This window comes from Nyctibius grandis, chromosome 21, assembly GCF_013368605.1.
Source record: "Nyctibius grandis isolate bNycGra1 chromosome 21, bNycGra1.pri, whole genome shotgun sequence".
Classification (NCBI taxonomy): domain Eukaryota; kingdom Metazoa; phylum Chordata; class Aves; order Nyctibiiformes; family Nyctibiidae; genus Nyctibius; species Nyctibius grandis.
In genome coordinates, this window is record NC_090678.1 from 3,160,830 (window position 1) to 3,181,009 (window position 20,180).

At 37.6% G+C, this 20,180-nt stretch overlaps 1 protein-coding gene across 3 annotated transcripts in view; it reads right to left on the reverse strand.

Annotated features, from left to right (window-relative positions):
• SWT1 (SWT1 RNA endoribonuclease homolog) overlaps window positions 1-20,180 on the reverse strand; it is a 36,245-nt gene that overhangs the window by 14,572 nt on the left and 1,493 nt on the right. The window contains exons 3-16 of one of the 3 annotated variants that reach the window (XM_068416837.1): window positions 17,151-17,209; window positions 15,837-16,590; window positions 14,072-14,137; window positions 13,843-13,947; window positions 13,134-13,263; window positions 12,893-12,994; window positions 11,150-11,338; window positions 10,496-10,589; window positions 9,409-9,545; window positions 8,442-8,593; window positions 7,305-7,443; window positions 6,052-6,197; window positions 4,509-4,717; window positions 2,730-2,858 (exon numbers count right to left, since the gene is read on the reverse strand). In XM_068416837.1, the coding sequence (XP_068272938.1) occupies window positions 2,730-2,858; window positions 4,509-4,717; window positions 6,052-6,197; window positions 7,305-7,443; window positions 8,442-8,593; window positions 9,409-9,545; window positions 10,496-10,589; window positions 11,150-11,338; window positions 12,893-12,994; window positions 13,134-13,263; window positions 13,843-13,947; window positions 14,072-14,137; window positions 15,837-16,590; window positions 17,151-17,209 (2,411 nt within the window). Of the gene's footprint in view, window positions 1-2,729; window positions 2,859-4,508; window positions 4,718-6,051; window positions 6,198-7,304; window positions 7,444-8,441; window positions 8,594-9,408; window positions 9,546-10,495; window positions 10,590-11,149; window positions 11,339-12,892; window positions 12,995-13,133; window positions 13,264-13,842; window positions 13,948-14,071; window positions 14,138-15,836; window positions 16,591-17,150; window positions 17,210-20,180 lie in introns of those variants that run through there. The other 2 variants (XM_068416838.1, XM_068416836.1) reach the window with 2 other exon arrangements.

Here is a 20,180-nt window from a genome sequence, read left to right on the forward strand (position 1 = left end):
CATCAACATATACAATACCCTCTGCTGTCAAAAGTGTAAAATAGGTATTTCATGCTCACTTTTAAAGTGAGTAAATCCCAAAAACACACTGATACAACAATGGCTGCGAGGATCAGCTATATTCGATGAGACAACCAACACATACTTGTTTAAATACATTCCTGCTGTCAAAAGAAGGAGGTGGGTTATCCACAGTTGCTAACTGTACTACTTACTGTCTTCATTTTCGAGCTCAAGTACTGTAAAACATTTATGGCACGCAGTATTTTGCAGTATAAATACCATTCTGCTACCAATGTTGTTAGGGCAAGAAGCAAAGATAAAATTAAAACTCTGTATGACACCACAAAAGTTATAAAAATAGGGTAAGATGCAAAAAGCTCTTCCATGAAACAGCTCTTTTTTCTTTTTTAATATCTATATTTGTCACAAACATGTTCTGGTATCAAGGCTGAATAGCTGTAGTAGTGCCACTAGTGTAGGATGGTTTTTTGTTACGAGGAAGGGTATCACTACACACATTTATCTCAAGAAGTGGGATTGTGCTTTTCTAATCGTTTTTAACATTCTGAAAATCCAAACTTTTAATGCAGTTGAACTTTCAATATAACTTATTCATAAAAATTCCAAACTCTCTTCTTCGTTCTGGACAGCAAGGAATAGAAGGTAACACAGAAAACACTTGTATTTTACCACTAAAACCTGTATTACCTCCAAAGATTCAAGCTAGAACTTTTTCACTACTTTTTCTCCAGATGTCTCCTTTTCTGCAGTCGCACCATTAGATTAACTATAAGTCACTGTAGGGATTTTTTTCAAAAATCAAGGAAAATAAATATATTCTAAGTTCAGTTTTAGAAAGGCTGAGTGACCTAGGCAAAAGGAGCCTCCCTCTCGCTTTTGAGAGCTTCAGACTTTTTGTTTTAATACTCTGTAACATACATAAACCTACAACGATTCATAAATATGGCTTCTGACTCTTTGGAAAACCTACTCAGAGTTCTCAAACTAACTTAAATACCTACACCCAAGACTGAATCAGATTTCATGTTGTAGCCTCTCTGCATTTCTTGCTCCACAATGCCCCCTCCTGCAAATCTGCAGAACAGAGCAGGCATTTCCAAATGCCAGAGTGCAGGAAAATTACTCCACTCTGAGAACCATCCTGGATGCATAAACAGTGTATTTCAGTTTAGTGGGAGAAAAGAAAATTTTAAAAAGTATGAAAGGAATTTTTTAAGCCATTTCATCAATGTCATTGAGTGTCACGGTAATCACGTGGCACAGAAAATAGCCTCTCCATTTCAAATGAAGTCAAATGACAGAATGCTGTTTATCTTTGCTCCAGATATTCTAATCAAGAAAGTACATCTTTTGCAAAATAGATTTCTCTGATATATTGTTAGACCTTTGCATTTTGACAGAGCTCTCCCATAAGGGCAAACACAGGAGGGAAGCAGCTTTCACTAAAAGAAATAAAAAATGTCTTCTGTTATCGCCACACAAAGTTTTAATGAAACACCTCTGTAACAGAGAAATAATGATCTTGAAGCACCATATTCCCATTAAATCTCATCCACCACATATATAAACTGATACTACAGGATTTCTTGCAAGAACTTTAGGACTGGAATGAAAAGAAACAAGTTTAGCAGTAACCTGCTTTATCAAAACAATTTAGAGAAAAAAAACAATCAATCAGCAATGAAAATGAATCAATTACCATCAAGCTGCTCATGTTTCTACCCATATTTTTCTGGTTTTGCTTTCATAATATTTAGACCATTTATCTTTGAAAGAAAGACAATAATTCTTTGAATGGATTTATTCCACTAAAAAAAAAAATCAGACTTAGACTATAATAACTCTGATGCAGTGATGGTCTTTTATGCTCATGTGAATGCACTCCTTCACATGAGTGTACCTGGAAGCTTGTTTGGGATTTACAGAATATATATTTTTCTGAAACACTTTAATTAAAGAAATATTCTTTTGACCATAATGAAAAAAAAAGCAACAAAAACTTCTTTGGGAGTGGAGACAAGTGAAGCAGATGTTTGAATGATGCCATCATCATTTTTATTGAAAACAAGAAACTTCATTGCTATAAAAAAGGACTAAGCTAAGACTACACGGGACACCCCTTCGTTTTTATTATTCTGCACTCTTTAAAAAAAGGGAGAAGGAAGACAGAGGGAATATTATCCTTCCTAAACTGAGAGTCTAGCTGATTGTCATTGTTACTGCTGCAACACAGGTTTTGACTTATGAAGAACACTTTAGAATTGGTGACAGCGAAGTCCCAAAACTTTACGTCCTTCACTACATAAGAAATTTGCCCCAATTCCAGTGGGCCTCATATTTGAAAAACAAATGTTCTGAATTATTCAAAGTTCTTGCCATCAGAGCTAATGTATTAGTTAATCGTGTCATAGCTCTGGTTACACTCTGAGCAGAGGCGAGTGGCTCGTCATCAAATACTGGAAAACAAGTCCCAAGTCATAAAAGAGAAAATTCACTACAAGAGATCTGAATGTTTGCAACAGTTTGCTGTTCTTTTGCTACCAAGAAATGGTTCTAGGTAGCCTTGATGCCACGATTTTTACTGAAAATCACGTAACTAAGCACACATAATAAATCGTAGTTTGGCATCAAAAGATTTCAGTGACTTCTATGACTTCAGGTGACTGTTACTACCACTAGCTGTTATGACTAGCTTAAGTGCTTACCTACTAATGCCTTCACGGATATCATTCACAGCTGCCAACAGTTTCTGCAGACCTAAAAAAGCTTCTTCAAACGAAGACTTTGCAGTCACAGTCATGGCATTGGGGTCCAACTTTTGGAAGATTTCAATACTAATATTAACAAGAAAGCAAGCAGAGACATTGAAAAGCAGTTAATAAAAGTTCTCAAAATTCAGAGAAACCATGTATTGTATGTATTGTATTTTGACTACTAAAGAAAAAGGTCAAATGCAAATGTATACTAAAGCTATGTTATCTAAAATAGTCTTAGAATAAATAGGAGAAAACCATACCCTACAATCGTACTTCTCTGTTTAACATTTTCCTTGGTGACTGTATTCTATAACAGTATTTTACCTTTGACTTAAATAGATTTATCATTAAACTTCGCTTGAGAATGAACTGTCTTCATGCACGACTTGAGTACACCCGAGTAAGCCTCTCTTAGAAGAGAATTGTTAGGTTAAAGAAGTAAATTAAAGCATCTGCCATCAATTTTCCAAGCAGCTTTGTTCTCCAGATTTACTGGAATGGGCTCAACACCTTCCCTGCAATGGTTGCACTGGGACGATGAGCTGCAGTGCACTCAGGAATTATCCCCACAGGTATGAGGTAAGTAGGATTTTCTTCACATGAGCAAGAAGAGTGTGAAGTGACCTTTGATTCTACAATTTTATCCTCTTTTCTGTGTGGTCCTTAACAGGTGGCAAGAGCCAACAGTTCAGTTGCATTTTCATTATAAAGTGGTACCCTTGAAAGAGTTTTTCCTCCATGCCTGTATGAAACCTTCCAGTTCACCATTACCATCCCAGTAACAGAACACACTGAGACTGTTCTCTGGTGCATATTCTCAGCTGACCTGACCACCACACCACGCCAACTCCTAACCAGCTTCAAACCAGATTAATATGCACTTGTGTAAGCCAAGAGGAGTATGCTGGTGCAGCTCTATAGTACATTCAAGTGCCAGTGTAGAAATGGCATTGGTAGAGTTACTATCACTGTTTATTAGGAGAGTCCTTAACACACCACTGAAAATGGAATCCCTTTGTGCTTGACATAACTCAGCGTCCCTCCTTTGAAAAGATTTCAGATTAAGACTACAAAAAAACCCCACAGTATCTATTCAGATTTTGTGATGGCATCCAAAAGTATAACATCTCAGTGATTTTCAAGCAGATTTTTCAAAAATAATCAAAATAAAAACAACAGCAAAACATCTAGATGGAGGGGAGGATAATTTCCTGCCATTTCAAGTTTATATGAGAAAGGAAATTCACAACTCGAATCTGCGTTTGGATTTTACTGAGTGAAGGATTTTGCTTAACAAGAAAATTTATTATATTTCAAATTGATTAACGTTTAAAAAAAAAAAGTAAACAATTTTGCATAAGCCAGTATACCTCCACAGGATTTGGAAAGAAAACATAGAGCTTGAAAGCCTCATTTTTATGGGTAAAGATGAGATTTCCAGGGATGTCTCACATTTGTGGCTCTTACAGGGTTTTCAACACCATTCTCTAAGGCAACTTATTTCAGCCACCGTCCAGCAAAAAAGCAGCGTACTAGACAGATCACTGACTGCATCCACATAACAATTTGCATGCTCCTAACTGCTCTGTGTAACAAATTGTGCAATGTTTTTTTGGCAATTTTGATTAATAACTGATAGCTTCTTATCTAAAATAGGAAAAAAAAGCAATTTGTTTGAAAATTATGTAAGGTTATGTAGAAGTTCTGAACTCCTTTAGCATACCGTACCTGTACAAGTTGATTGTATTCCATACACCTTCAAGGACTGACCAGATTTCCTGGTGCCTGTTTTCTTGAGCCACATGAAAACTTGGATGTAACTTTTTTTCTTCAGAATTTTGCAGACTTGGTGCCATTGCTTCCATTTTCTCACACGCAGCATTTTCTGAAAGAACCATGATGTCTTCTGATAAATCCTGCTCACTGTCTGACCTCACCTTATAAAACAGTTTAGCAAACAAATGATGAGTGTATTTGGATCCTAACTTAAGAAAACTTGAACACTTCTACTTTTTTTTTGAAGCAATGCTCAAAAAAGCAAGGCAGATCTCTTCTAGTCATCACTATCTTTATTACAGTCTCTGCACCTAAAGCATCTCTCTGTCTTTCACTAAGTCTTTCTTCTATATAGTGGTATTACTACAAATAGGAAATGGAAGCAAAAGGAAACCCTGTGCCAAAGCTTCCCAGGCATGGCAAGCTGGTGTAAATGAGAACTGCTTCTTACTCCTACTCCCTACCCCAGGACTGATGGCATGTTTTCCTCTGCAACAGCACAAAGTATTCATCTACTCCTTTGGTAAACTGGTTCAGAAAAATTGTCCAGGTTGAACTGAAGCTGATGCGGCACAACCTAGTCTGTATAAGGGCAGTTCTTTGGGAAGGCAAACCTCTGTCAGGACAAGGACAGCAGGAAACAAGTTTTCAGACACAAAGCCTGCTTCTTATAGCAGCACTGTGCACAGAACTAAGTGGCTGACTGCGATGCACATACAAGTCACAGCACAGTAGACAATCAAGACTCCCCAGAACATCCTTCCTCTCCTTGACCACCTTCTTCCTTTCCCCCTCAGCTTTCTCCAAAACCGAAAAGAACTTTTTACAGATATTCTGACCTGTATTGTTCCCGTATACAGAAATATTTCAAGTCATCCATGCTCATTATTCCACTTTTTTATACCATTACGTACGGAACTAACAGTAAACACAAACCAAGACATTGAAATTTCTTCCACAGCAACTCAGAAATGAGATGGAAGCAAAGACACACTTCTCAGAACACAAAAGATGTCAGGACACCCCCCATTAACTATCACAAAGTACATAATACAAGCCAGTCCTTCCTTCATGTGCAGCACCAGCGCTCCCAAGACAATGAAAGCTGAAATAGCTGAAATTGGATCAACATCAGACGTAGAAACAATTTTAATCTTAATCTTTAAGGGCCTTTTCCATCAGCAAGAAAAAACTAACTGCTTCCTGAAAGCAGCTAAATGTTTTTCAGTCACCCTCCCAATACTAACATATTTATATTAGCACAAAGAAAAAAAAAGTCTACCGAGCACATACATAAAGGCAGATATTTGCTACATGAAAATAAAAGTTAAATTTGAAGTCTATTAATTTTGAAAACACTCTAGCAACAACTTATTTCCTGCAATATTTTGTTGAAATTAGGGGAGTAATTTAGAAATCTAAGCCAGGTTTGTAATATGAACATGGAGAAACTTCCAGAAGATGTTAGGTAAATAAATAGTAAAGCTCCCCTTACCTCTGTAAGTGTTTGGTATAGCTTGTTCACTTCAGTGTAAGCCTGGGGAAGAACGCCGTTATAGTCTGACCTCGAACTGAAAGCATGGAGTAATTTTTTGGATTCCTGGAGCAAGATACGCACTGTTGAGTCGTCAATGGGTTTACCTGATATTTAGACATTAATATGGGAAATAGGAAAAAAAAAAGTATTAGATGTTAGGAGTTATCAATCTTAGGAGGCAAATTTAATACTCAAAATATCTGGATTAACTGAAGCACATACAAAGCCTTGAAAATGGTTCAGAAACATTCGATAAAACAGTGTGAAGAGAAACGTGTGTGAGGTTAAGATTTCTCACTTCTTAATCAAGTCCTCCAAATTTATCCCAGGACCTGGCAAAAGGACCAACTGGCATATCTGAAATAATTCTGCGGTATCCCAAAAGAGGTCTGTCTGTTAAAATCAAATTCTTAAAGACATCTTTAAATAAATGAAAGGATTTTTTTTTATCAGTTGGCTTTTTTTGAAAACAAACCTCCCTGCCCTCACCTACCACATTAAGTTGTCTTTAGTCCTCTGTAATTTATTTGGCAAATGCAGATCATTTGGCCCCACGTAACATGGTGGCAAAGGAGGGAGAAAGATTATTCAGTTTTTAAAAATAGTTCAAAGGCTTTGGCTACCATTAATAGATATATTCATTAAACTGTTTTTCCCCTGATTTTTGCAGTTACATAGAGATTTGTGAAATAAATTCTTATATGTCTGATAGTGTCCAGACATTTGCTTTTACTGTCACTGTATAAAAAGTAGAAAAAAGCCAGCAGAATACTGAATTACTAAAAAACAAAAAAAAATGAAAAAGAAACATTTCAGAAATCATTTTCATTATTTTTGCAGGTGATATTTAGACCATCTGTGACCAGACTTGACATTGGCACAAGCTTTCTTTTTTTATTACTTCTTTTTTTTTTCAAAAAATGAAATTTATAGCTCATCAATTTCAGTTCAGTTCTGGCTTTAAGGCTACAAAAACAGTGTTGGGATTTTGTCAGCCATCCGGGGAATAAATTGTGGACCAATACAAAAGCAGATCAGACTGTCCAAGGTACAGCTCCATGTAGATAACCTTAAGTGGGGATGGAACATTTTTTAACATATTTAAACATACAGAGTACGTGCCTTTTCAAAGTATCCCCTTCTGTAACTACTAGAACAAGAGCACTGAGGTTTTTTACAAGTTTATAATTAATGTTCTCAGCGATTCTTACCTGTACAAAGGTGTTCAGAGAGACTTTCAATGGTTGAAAGTAAACTCCTAGGCACAACATAACCAAAAACAGCCATCCAGTGTTTTTTGTAACACTTCAGCAAGTTTGCTAACGTCCACGGTGGCTTCAGATACAGTATCTGAAAGATAATACGTTATAAATTCAAATTATATACCTATAATTTCATATAGGTATATATCTATTCATTTCATAACTGCTCTATTCAGATTTAACAAGTTTATCTCTTAAAAAAGATTTCATTCAGGTTAAACAGAGATGCTCACGTAGAAGTATTCAGTGTACAATAATAATCTTTCAAGATTTTCATGAGTTTTGGTTCCCCTTTCCTCAAACATTCCAAATACTCTTTAGTTGTCTCTTAAAGTGATTTAATGTATTACTTGTGTACAAAAGCCAGAACAACAGTAAGTAAGCTCTATCTTGGGGAACAACAGTCATCCCATGCCAATGATTTTTTTTTTGAAAGCCACAAAGGCTAATCTGCAATAAATTTAAACTTCTAACTAACCTTTACCAGCTATAAAATGGAATCTAAACCAGGGATAATTTGAAAGTGCCTTGTATATGAGTACTTATTTTCTGTTAACAACACTTTTGAAAGATGGAGTGTTTGGAGGTTCTCATTAACACCCTTGTAATTCTGTATCTGCCTTGTAACCAATTTAGTTGAGAACAATTTTATCCACATGGTGTCTAAAAGCATCTGTTCTGATGGGGAAGAAGTGCCTGCAACAACAGTGCCTCAACATTACCTAAAAGGTGATGGAATAATATCTTGAAGGACATAATTACAATGCAATGATACTAGAAAAGCCAAAATAGAAATTAAATGCAACTAATTCAGAGTTCTGAAACTTTACACTGAACTGCCAGCATCTCTGTCACCGTATTGTTAAAAGACAATTAAAATACTGCACAGTCATTACTGGTTAAATAGAATAATCTTGGTATAAAATGAAATAGTAAAGCTGAACACTGAACTGTTCACTGCTAGTGAACTGTTCTGTCAGTGAACCAGATGACTTAGCTGTCTGGCTCAGCGCAGGTACTAATACCATTAAAATACCAAACCTCTTAATACTTAAAAATATCAAGCAACATGACATAAGAAACCACCTCCATCCATAGGTTTCCGAATGCAATTTTCATTTCAGTCTCTAAAATACAAGATAAAGCTTCTCCTAAGTTCTTTTCAAGGTCTGGAAGTATATTTGGGAATCGCGCAGTAAGACTAGCATCACCTCCTTCTGTTTTCTCAAATTCTGTATCTGTCAAAACAATGATGATAAAAGGTACTTACTGCAACTGTTTCTGTCTAATTTACGCTGATAGTACACAAATAACTTGTCCCCATAAATAAAGACAGATGTTATAAAGCAGATGGGCTACATCTAATTAGCTTTCAAGTATTTCTAGTTATACCCACTTGTACTGTGGGCATTTTTAATTATGAGCTACTAACCAAGAAGATTAATTTCCCCAGAGCATTATTCATTTGTGATCTTACTCCTCATTCCTTTCCTTCCTTAAATAATTTAGATTATATACAGCCAGTGGGGTTATCAGCAAGTACAAAAAGATCACTTCTTAACACTGTAAGATGTATCTTTGGAAAAATGAACAGGCAAGAAGCAAGTTCTACTGTTTGGGATGCAGGGAAAGGTATTAGCATAAAATATAAGGAGTGATCTTAGCATACTGAATTTTACAGCTACTAAGAACAGGACCCAAATTTGCTCAACTGGAAAAACTTCTTTTCAGTCCTAAAAAGCTCAGGACACCTTTTAAACGACTCTAAACACAGGAAATTCATGCTGTATTTTTTCTATAAAACAAAAATACATCAGATATGAATTTCCCACAACTGTAAGAGACAGATGTTTTAATAAAGGTCTCAAACTTTCAGAAAACCATTTGCCTTTGAAAATAAAAAATCTGCCCCAAATAAAAAGCATTCCCAAGGATTCGAAGCATATGAAAACTGAAGTTAGAGTAGAAACTATTCTCCTTCTCCTACACTGATTATTACACATCTCAAAAAACAGCATATATATATATATATATATACATTAAACAAACTTACCACATTTTGACTGTTGCAGCTCAACACAGTTCTGGTGCCTGTTTACGTTCAGATTCTGTAGAGCAGTAACCAAATCAGCTTTGCAGAATGCCTTGACCTCGCTCACGATGGCTTTATTACATAAATTTTTATCATCCCTAGGAGAAGGGAATTAATTGTTGACATAAAACCGACATTATTACATAGTAAGTAATAAAAGCAACACACTGAAAAAACTGTCTTTAGTAAGCTTATTTTGTCAGCTTCATTAGATAAAACATTTTCTTTCTCAAGCAATTAGAAACAGTTCAAAAAATTAAACCAGATAAAGCAGCTAGTCTGAAAAAAATAGAAACATACTGAAAAATGTTTCAGGGTCTAGGTTTGCTTTAAGAAAAACACGGCTATAAATACTACAGCAATGATGCCTAGTTGCTATCACCTTAGAATGCAAACAAGGCAATGACTCTAAGACAGTAATATCTTATTCCATTGCTACAATAAATCCTCATTTTTGACACCCTTTTTTTTATCAGCCCTTTAAAAACTAGCTTCATGGGACTTGTATCAGATCAAGAACCAACACTCAAAAGTCAGTTGTTATCCTCACAGAACAAGAGTAGAGGCCAATCTCTATCTTCTCAAAGAGTAACCCTCAATGCCCATCACCCTCCAAATCAGAGGCAAATTTATCTCCATCTTCCCTCTTTCTAAGATTAACCTTTGTCACTGTTTATCACTGTTCCCAACCAGGTGACAGAAACAAAGTATCTAACCAGATCTCAATCATTAATACAAATATTTTTTTCTAGTTTGCAACTCCAGTAATATTTTTTACGAGAAACTGGAATAAAATCTGAGAAAGCTATGCTTTAAAAAGTTTTAAAATTGACTATTGAGTAAACTGAATTCTGCTTCAGGCTTCGAACACATGAAGATGATTAAGTCTATAATCTTTGTGCTTTATTATATCCTTCTGCTCTAGCTTTTAAATGAGTTATTGTTCTTCAGAAGCAGCTCTTCATTTAAGATATGATTTGAAAATGGTGTATTTGTCATGAGATTAACTTACACCTCGTAAGAGAGCTAAAACCACAGAGGAACTCACGTGCAGAGTATGACAACAGCTTGAGGAAAGAGGTTCTGATACTGCAGACAACATTGTAACACGCGATCGTCGTTGTTCTCGTCACTCAGGCCATCTGCAAATACAGTTGAGACAGTGCTGACATGTTCAGGAGTAACTCAGCATAAGAAATACTTTTTTTAAATACTGTTCATTTTAAAATACTGGTTTTAAAGGTAATACTCCCCAAACAAGGACAGAGAAGTGCATACTAAGCACAAAGCTGAGCTTTGAATTCTGAGATACAACCCCGTTCAAAACCACTATGGTTTTGCCAGAAAACATCAAGTGAGCCACACATGACTTTGTTAGATTTTGTGATGACTGTGTCAAAAGCAAAAGCACACATATCCTTAGCTCATAGATAATTAACTAATTTTCTTTAAGTAATCCCCCACTTACCAACAGATGTAGAAACAACTGATAAACCAATAGTAAACAAAACACTAATCTGAATAAGGTATTTGCATACTATTGCCATGGCTATGCTCTGAAGGCTGCTAATAAGCTATGAGCTAATTTTAATTAGCAAACTGCAGAATGAAGACTATTAAACTCAAAATTTACTGCTAAGGCTCACACTAGGTGAACTGCAAAGATTAAGTACCCAAAATAAACTGATTGCACATGTATTACATATTTTTTGAGAAGCGAGCTGCATGGATTGCCCCCACAGTTTTGAATCTTGGTTTTTGAGACACATGTAGATGAACTGGACTGCAGGGATAGCTTTGTCCCGAACGTGCTGCAACATCTTCCCCTTCTTCAAGTTGTCCAACTCTTGTAGAACGACCCAAGGAATTATTAATGCAAGTCTGCCAACCCCTAGAAGGAAAAAAAAAATCAACCAAAAACCAAAGACATTTTGAAAAGCCACACAAACTACTGCAGATGACTTAATTCAAACATCATATTTATGTAAACTCACACTTAACTTTTTTTTGCCAGTAGTTTTCACATTCCATGCACAAGAGTATCTAGCATTAAAAAACTAACAACTGAAAAAGGCCACGTTCCCTCTTTCTAATCTAACCTCAAACTGGCACTACGCTGGTTACACGTAAAAATGACAATATTAGGCAAATAAAAGGAATATTAAAAATATAAAGTACTTTAATCAACAGAATACTTTGACACAGTGTGTAGCGATATGGCAAAATATATTTGCAGTAATTAACACCCTATCACACACTCACATGTTAAAGCAAGCTGAAAGAACAGGTTGAAAATACCTGAATGGCCACAACAGTCACTGCCCAAAAAACAATCGTCAAATAAAAGGAGGAGGGTTTGTGCTAATTGCCAAGCAGCATTCCTAAGCCAGGAACAGGAAGCATGGATATTGGACCATGGTTTTACTTGTCTTTAAGTATGGTTTGAACTTTTAAACTACTATATATGAAATACATGGCAAATTAGAAATGTAAAGACTGTTCTGTTGGTCCACCCACAACAAATACTTCAACTGTTTCCTTTCCTATTCCCATTATAAGAATACAATTTTGAAAAAATACATTAATATCCATCTGCTTTGTAATAAATAGGTCAGGAATCAGCAACCTTCTGAACCTTTTGCATAATGGGTCTGGTGCAGGACCAGCTGCAACATTCTAAAAAGGGCATCTGAGACAGCAGCTCCCAGTGTACTCAATGCAACCCCATTCCTAATATGGGAAAGAGAAATACAGTCTGACACACTCTTGAAAATTACTCAGGCCCTTATTATTTTCCAGGTGGTTGAAATAAGTGTATTCATTAGCTGAAAGCATCAAAGCACCCCGAGTATTCTGATAGATACCAAATATGTCTAATAACAACTGACACGCATGATCCTAATCCTGCTAACATTAAAGCATTAAAAGCTTCACAACATTTTAAAGCCAAACATTAAAGCCAGGGGCTGCGATCTGAATTCTTGTGAAATTGCTCACACATCTCGTGAATCCAGTGACCAAGAAGGAAATAAAGGGCTGACTGCTTATCAGATTTGAAATGTTTTTAGAGATATAGAAAAAAAAACACTAAAAAGAGAGTAGAAAACATCATTAAATGGATTAAATGCTTAAAAGTATGTTCTTACAATTGGTGAGACTTATTTACCTGTAAGAATTCACACATATTCCTGAGAATGCTGACCATGATTCTCTGTAGGTACATAGGTGTAAGCATAGTAGGTTCTACTTTCATAGCTGAACTCTCCTTAAGATGCAGCCTTTGTGGGTTCACAGAACCAGCCTCTTACATGTGAGCCTCTTGCCTCTCTATGAAACCTGCTGCCTTTATAAGGAGCCCAGGTTTGCTTTTCTTCATGTAGGCTGAAGTTCTCACGTCACCTGTTTTTTCTTAACATGTCTTATTGATCACCATGCATTCACATACCTGGTATATCCTCGGATTTCAGGGATCTGATGAACTCAAGGTGACTAATCATTATATTTGTGTCAATCACCACTAATATGTTCAGACCAGATGTAAAAGCCTCTGGAGGAAAAAAAAAAAGAGAAAAAAACCCAAAAACACAGTAGTGAGATAATCAGTTGTGTACTCTCTACTCAGACCCTTCACCGACTGTAATAACTAGTTGCACGTAGATACCAAAGAACATCAAATCATGACATACCAGCAGAAATATTTAAATCCTGTTCTGGAAGATCTATTTCCATACTTGTAAGTTCTCCACAAGTCTGTACTACAGACAGCGCCATCCTCTTCTGCACACGAGCAACGTGCAAATCTTCAACTATCTGCATCTACAATGAAGAGAATGTCCATGTATGAAATCAATTGTAAGTCATCACTTACAAATTGTTCCCGAAAAAGAGACTTTTGCATGAATGCTGCTGTGTTAAAACTGACTAAAAATGAAGCATGAAAAATTTTAAGTTGGTGCAGCAAATGGAAAGCCAGGAGAACCTTCCGCACATCCTCCACTATAAGAAGTCCACAAAAGATGTCCAAAATATGGCCTAGAAGGAAGATTTATGACCTTTCTCCCTGGTACCCAAAAAACTTTGTTCCATTTTTAGCTACATAGACTACAAATTTCCTGACAGGTTTTTCTTAAAAAAAATACGTCTCTTTTCCAACTTCAAAGTTAGAGGATGGAAAAGGAGATGACAGCTAGAGTATGTAGGCAACTATGAAGGCCCTCTACGTTGCAGAGCATAACAGACAGGCAATCCTTCTATCTCAGAAAGTTCCTGATTAGCAGTACTTCAGCAAGTTTGTTTAGTATTTGAAAAAAATGCTCCACGTTTTTTTGAAGTCTAGATCATAAGCCAACAATGCAAAATACTAGGAAAGGTCGTGGAATTGTCCAGCTACACAACCTTGGTGCCTTGAGTTTTAATACAGCTTAGAAGTGTTAAATTAAAGCACTCTTGGTCTGTTTCTGAGTTCTGAGTGTCTTGAAGGGGTGGAAAGACTTCAAAGCTCTGTAGGAAGAATTAAAAAAAACATATCAACCACACAAAATATCAAGGCAGACTGAGGAACAAGTGATCCCCATGTGAAGAGCTTTGGAATACAGCTCGAGTGTTAAACAAGTACATCACTAACCTTTTGGACAGGCTTTATGTCCTCACCATCTTGGTAGGAGTCAGAAGTGCACGGGACCTCAAAACTCTAGAGACAAGTAAGAATGGAAGTAGAACACATATTGGTCTTTTAGAATGCTTTTTAGAGAACACTCAATATTTCCAAGCGAAATGAATAGGTAACATAAAACATATTTTCGATATCCATGATGAAGCATCTACAGGATTATTTCAAAAGGGCTTAGAAGGATGGCTTTCTTTTAAAATAAATATAGTGGTTTACAGAGTAAGCCTGTTTTTCCAATCCCTTGTGGGTTTGTTACTATGTTATTCTTGCTCTGGGCTTCCCAGTACAAGACAGACATGAATTTAATGGAGTGAGTTGAGCAAAGGGTCACTAAGATGATTAAAAGACTGGAGCATGTCATACAAGAGGCTGAAAGAGCTGGGAATGTTTGGCCTGGAGAAGAGAAGGGGGAATCTTATCAATGTTTATAAATATCTGATGGGAGGGTGTAAAGAAGATGGAACCAGACTCTCGGTGGTGCCCAGTGACAGGACCAGAGGCAATGGGCACAAACTGAAACACAGCAAATTCCATCTGAACATAAAAAAAACCCTTTTTTTTACAGTGAAGGTGCTTGAACAGGCTGCCCAGAAAGGTTGTGGAGTCTCCATGCTTAGAGAGATTCAAAACCTGACTGGACACAGTCCTGGGCAACCTGCTGTAGCTGACCCTGCTTGAGCAAGGGGGCTGGACTAGACAATTTCCAGAGGTGCCTTCCAACCCAAACGATTCCATGATTCTGTGTGTAATTAGTATCTTTGTGTACACACAAAATGACCGTGCTACTGTAACGTGAACTGAAATCTCCAAAAACACTAGGCATGTTAAAGGACAACAACAACAACAACAAAGTAACCACACTCAGATAACGTTGAGGTGCAGAGCCAAACACAGGCTAGAACTTACGAACAAATTGATTACAGCCAAATGTGAAGCTATGCAGGAAACGCACAAATTTAGTCCTAGATCTACAAGTCCTCCTGGCATCACTTCGCCAGCAGTGAGCACCTCTTTGGCAGGGGAGTTTTCAGGGGTTCAGTTTATTCATTCAAAAAATGACACAATCATGCCAGCTCAAAAAAAATTTGTTGATTATTATCTAAATTGAAGTATTCCACACCCCAGCAGCAAAGTAAAGCTATGAAAGCATATGTGCAGGCACAGTCCTGATATGCAAGACCTTTATTCTTCTAGCATTTTTAACCCCTTAGTAGAGCAGAGAAACATTATAACAGGGTTTACATTGGGATCAGAAAAAAACATCTACTTAGCTTAGTCTACAACTACCTGAAGGGAGGTTGTAGTGGAGTGGGAGTTGGCCTCTTCTCCCAGGCAACTAGCGATAGGACAAGAGGACACAGCCTCAAGCTTCGCCAGGGGAGGTTCAGGTTGGACATTAGGAAGAATTTCTTCTCAGCAAGGGTCATTAGCCATTGGAAGGGGCTGCCCAGGGAGGTGGTGGAGTCACCATCTCTGGAGGGGTTTAAGAAAAGCCTGGACGTGGCACTTAGTGCCATGGTCTAGTTGCCATGGTGGTGTCAGGGCAACGGTTGGACTCGATGATCCCAGAGGTCTCTTCCAACCTGACTGATTCTGTGATTCTGTGAAATCCTGTTTGAAATCTGTAAGAAGACAGTCTGCTTACATAAAACCCACCTGCCATTCAGAAACTGGCCCGAAACATCTACCTCCATAACACAAAGAACTGGGTTCTCATTACCTGCTTAAAACGTAACGCTGTGCCTTCAAAGTCCTTGTCTTCAGTCCCTGAACTACCAGGAGCTTTATCAGAACCAGCATCCTGTTTTTTCCGTTTACTGGAGTCCCATCGCTGTGGCGTTCCGGTCGAATAGCGTGATGGTGTATGTTTAGTCATGTGCCTTTTTTTCCTAGAAAACTCCTTATGTTCTTCTTCATACTCTTCCTCCCAAGTCCTAGATAACGTACGTGGCTTCTTAGTGACAGGCCTATCATCACGCACAGCCCCTGCAGAGGTGTCAGGTGGCTTTTTAGGAATTCTGACGTCTTGACTCCGTTTTTTTGATCCATCTGCCTTTTTCTGTGGTACATGGGAAAGGTACCCAGAAGATTTAAATTTTTCCAACATAGTTTGTTCCGCTTTCAACTTCAGTTTGCAGAGTTCAGCTTTCTCTGCCTTTTTCTTCAGTGCCTTGTCCCTCTGAACTGCAAAGCTATGCCAGAATTTTTTCCCTTCTGTTCCATCAAAACGACTTTTGTTATAATTGTCCCTGCTAGGAGTCACTACATCAGGAGTACGTGTACTTTTCCCATATTTAATTTCTTTGGCTTTAAATTGGATGACTATTCTCTTCTGCTTTTCAGCTTGGATTAAAGAGTTGTCCGTGGTTTTGCTTGTATTTGGAGATTTTCCTTGGGATCTTCCATCAGCGCCATCAGAAATATTAGAACTTTGGTCTTGCTTCTTCTCTTGCCCACCTTTCTCTATTTTGAATCTATAGAAACATGATGAAAAAATAGTGTAATCTAGCTCAGTTAATGTAAAAGCAAAAAAAAAAAAGCCTACACTTGATTTAGGCAATTACAGCTAAGTATTTATGAGTACCAGTTTGGTATGTTCTTAAATATGAACTTGCAGCAACATCTGCCCTTTAAAATAGCTTGACACAGCATTTTTAGTATTTATATTTTCCCTAGCTGTACAGCTATTTTAGCTGACAAATTGAGAAAAAGCTTATTCTGCATTCACTGTCTATTGGTTTGAGAGATGCCCTACAAAGTCTAGTTGCATTTTAGTTTCTACCCTACTCTATAACAGTGTTGTCAAAAATGGTGGGGAGATAAAGGCCATTTGGCAAACTCATGTAGGACAGGTATAAATGCACTGATTGGCATCCAACTTTTGACTTAGGAGACTCCTAAGCGGTTCTTAGAAGCTGGAAGGAAAATCATTTTGTACAACAAGAAAACAAAATTCTCAAATTCAGTATTAAAAAACCCTCTGTGATTGTTTTATTTTTAAGTAGTTCCATTAAATGACAGGGCAAGAATTTACCTCTGAAATTCTGTCTCTCCTTTCACAGCATTGTTGTAAGATCTTGTGTCTTCAGAGTTCTGAAAGAAGGAAAAAATCCAAGGGCTTACAGAGGAAACTGCAGTTAAAAAAAAACCTTCATAAGATGGAACAAGCTATGATTTCATACTAGATTCACTATGATTTTGGAAAAGTTAACCATGAAAAAGGCAGCCACATGCCTTGCTATAATTCAGTACTTTGATTTTGTTCTATTTAAGAAGAACACAAGGGGAAAACCTGAATGTGGCACAGAGTTCTGGGTTATAACTAGAGAAAGCTCAACTGATTAAACACATTTAGGATTCATGTGTTTCATGTACTCTACAAGTATATCAGTATGTAAAATGTAATTCTTTGTGTACTCATAGAAATTCTTAGGGAAAAGAAAGTTACCTGAAGACTGCTTCCAGCTACCCCCTAGGTAAGGCCAAAGAAAGGACATTTCTATGGGATGTTTTTGTGCAGAAGAGATGTGTTACTAATTCTCATCAGCTTTCCTAATTAGGTGGAACAGTGTGAAACTGCAGTTACGCAGGCCTGGTTAAGAGTAAAGATAGCCCCCAACCAAAGAACTTGAACAGTCCTTGTTTAGAAAGCAGTTATATCACTGCCTGGCGTATCTCTGTTGCAAGCTGCGTCGCATTCATGTTGCAGAATAACTGGAAGGTGACTTTGATCATGTCAGAACAGAAACAGTTTATTATTGCAGCTATGGGACAGAGCACAGAGCAGCAAAACGACAGACGCTGCTGATATGAACTCTGCCCAACGAGGCAGTTAATTTTTATATACCTTTGCGTTATACGATTCAAGTTTTCCCAAAACTACAGCAGGGTGAAGGAAATTACAACAGAAAACGGTAACATAGGGATTACTTCAGATAAGGAAGCTCCAGACAGTATATCCTTTTACAAATAATTCCCTCCTTCAATAATTGGGTCTTGCTGACTCAGTGAGGCCGTCAGGTCACTGCTGCAGAGACTCTCCTAACCAGAGAGGCCTGCAAAGGCCTATGAGGCCTTAGCCATTTTCCTTCCCCATTAGAAAGCACTTCATTAAAAAAATAAAAGGGTTGCAGAAACCAGTGGAGTCCTAATGAATTAAGGAAATTTTGTGTGGTTCTGGAGTTGTAACAGCAGCCAAACCAATACAATCGTAACTTAGGAGGCTGCTAAAGGCTGTTGCCACCGAGAATTGTATCATTGCAACTTGCTGCAGGAAGGCCTGTTCAACTCACGTGATTAGAATCAAATAGGAATCAAAGTGTTTTATTGGTTTATTAACAACTCAACTGGCAATCAGTAAACCACACACTCAGGATCAATACCAGCGACACAACAGAAAAACTGTAATAGACAATTACAAAACAATACCCGCTCAGACGACTTGGTACCATAAAGTTTTAGTCTCGCACACCTACACGATATGCTTTGGCACACACACTCATGCTGTTGAAGAGGTGGGTGCTCCAGTCCTGCCTGCAGCCGTACCACTTCCTACAACCTGCTAATGCACACGCTGGTGAGAGCGGCCCCCCACGCGGTCGCGGTCACACACCCAAGGTGTGGGACCCCACAGGATGCCCCCTGTACTGTCACTCCACCAGCTGGAATGCAGGCTGCTGCCAGGGCACGGAGGGTGCTCCATCAGGGCAGGTGGAGGTCGTGATGCTGGTGGGACAACTTCTGGCAGTACCAAGCCCAGTCTGACTGCTGCTCAGTTACCAATTTCCTCTCTTCAAGGCCTGTTCCCCTAGAACCACGAGTGTTCATGACATTTTTAGTATTTCTTTTCAACCTAGCTCCTTCTTTTCTCAAAAGTCTCTTGATAATTCCCCGATTTTCACTTAATTTGGTCATCTTAAGCAAACTTTCTGTTGCTTTCCTCTTAGCATTATCAGTTTGAGGTAAATGTCCTCTTGCAGCAGACTGTTTTAGGTGTTCTTTTTACAGTCTCATGGCTATCGTATCACCTGGTGTTACCCAGGCCATGTTACCAAGAGGCAGCTGTGCCAACTCCTCCCAATAGCTCTGTGTGAAGCTGTTCTAATATATACTGTGACAAATGTCTTTTCACTCATACTTATGAAATTACATGCCAAACCACTAAAAGCCAACATATAATGTTTTCTGCAATCTGTGGTCATGCTTAGACCACACAAAACAACCCCAAAGCCCCTCACACAATCACACCTAAATATGACTCTACTTAAGTGGCTTACTCTCACCTGTAAGAGCTGAAGATACCTCTTATCCATACTGTGATCACACTGAAGAAACACTTGCTACTATTCAGAGGTTTCCTTATCTTTTTGCTACTAACAGTTTGGGTTCTCACTGTTGCTTGTGCTGGTTAATGTCTGCATATAGCAATATTTAATGTGTCTCGAACAGATTGAAGTCACGCAACAGTTAAAACTCTGTATTCTTCAAATTGGTGTAGGTATTAGCAAAGGCAATACAGCTACAGTACGAGGCTTTAAGACAAGTTTTTACCCTTTGCATTACAGAAGTTAAAAAAAAACCACCTTGGGATAAGTTAATGTTAAAAGACAAACTGAATAATAATAAGGAATTCAGGAGAAAAAAAATAGTTACAAATATTTGGCTTTGAACAACATTTTCCACATGAGCAAAAGGCTTCTAACATGTATAATTCAGTTTATAACGCCACAATATCACACTCATTTATAAACACTTCCAAACATTTTTGGGACATTTATGATAAGACAGTTAAAGCTCTCTTATTTCATATATACCTCACAAAATCCAAGGGAAAAAAATCTAGCAAACTTAAGTGTGGGTTTATTAAACTACTGATTTATTGGACATGTATTACACTACTGGCAGGAAATAACCTCCCAGAAAGGGATACAAAAAATAAAAAAGAATGGGAAGCTACATACAAGTGTGACCAGAAAGATTATCACCCCTGTAGCACCTGCAGTTTACAAGTGGTTCAGTGAAAGCTTACTCCCTAGATACAAATACGTACCAGAGTATTCTAAGA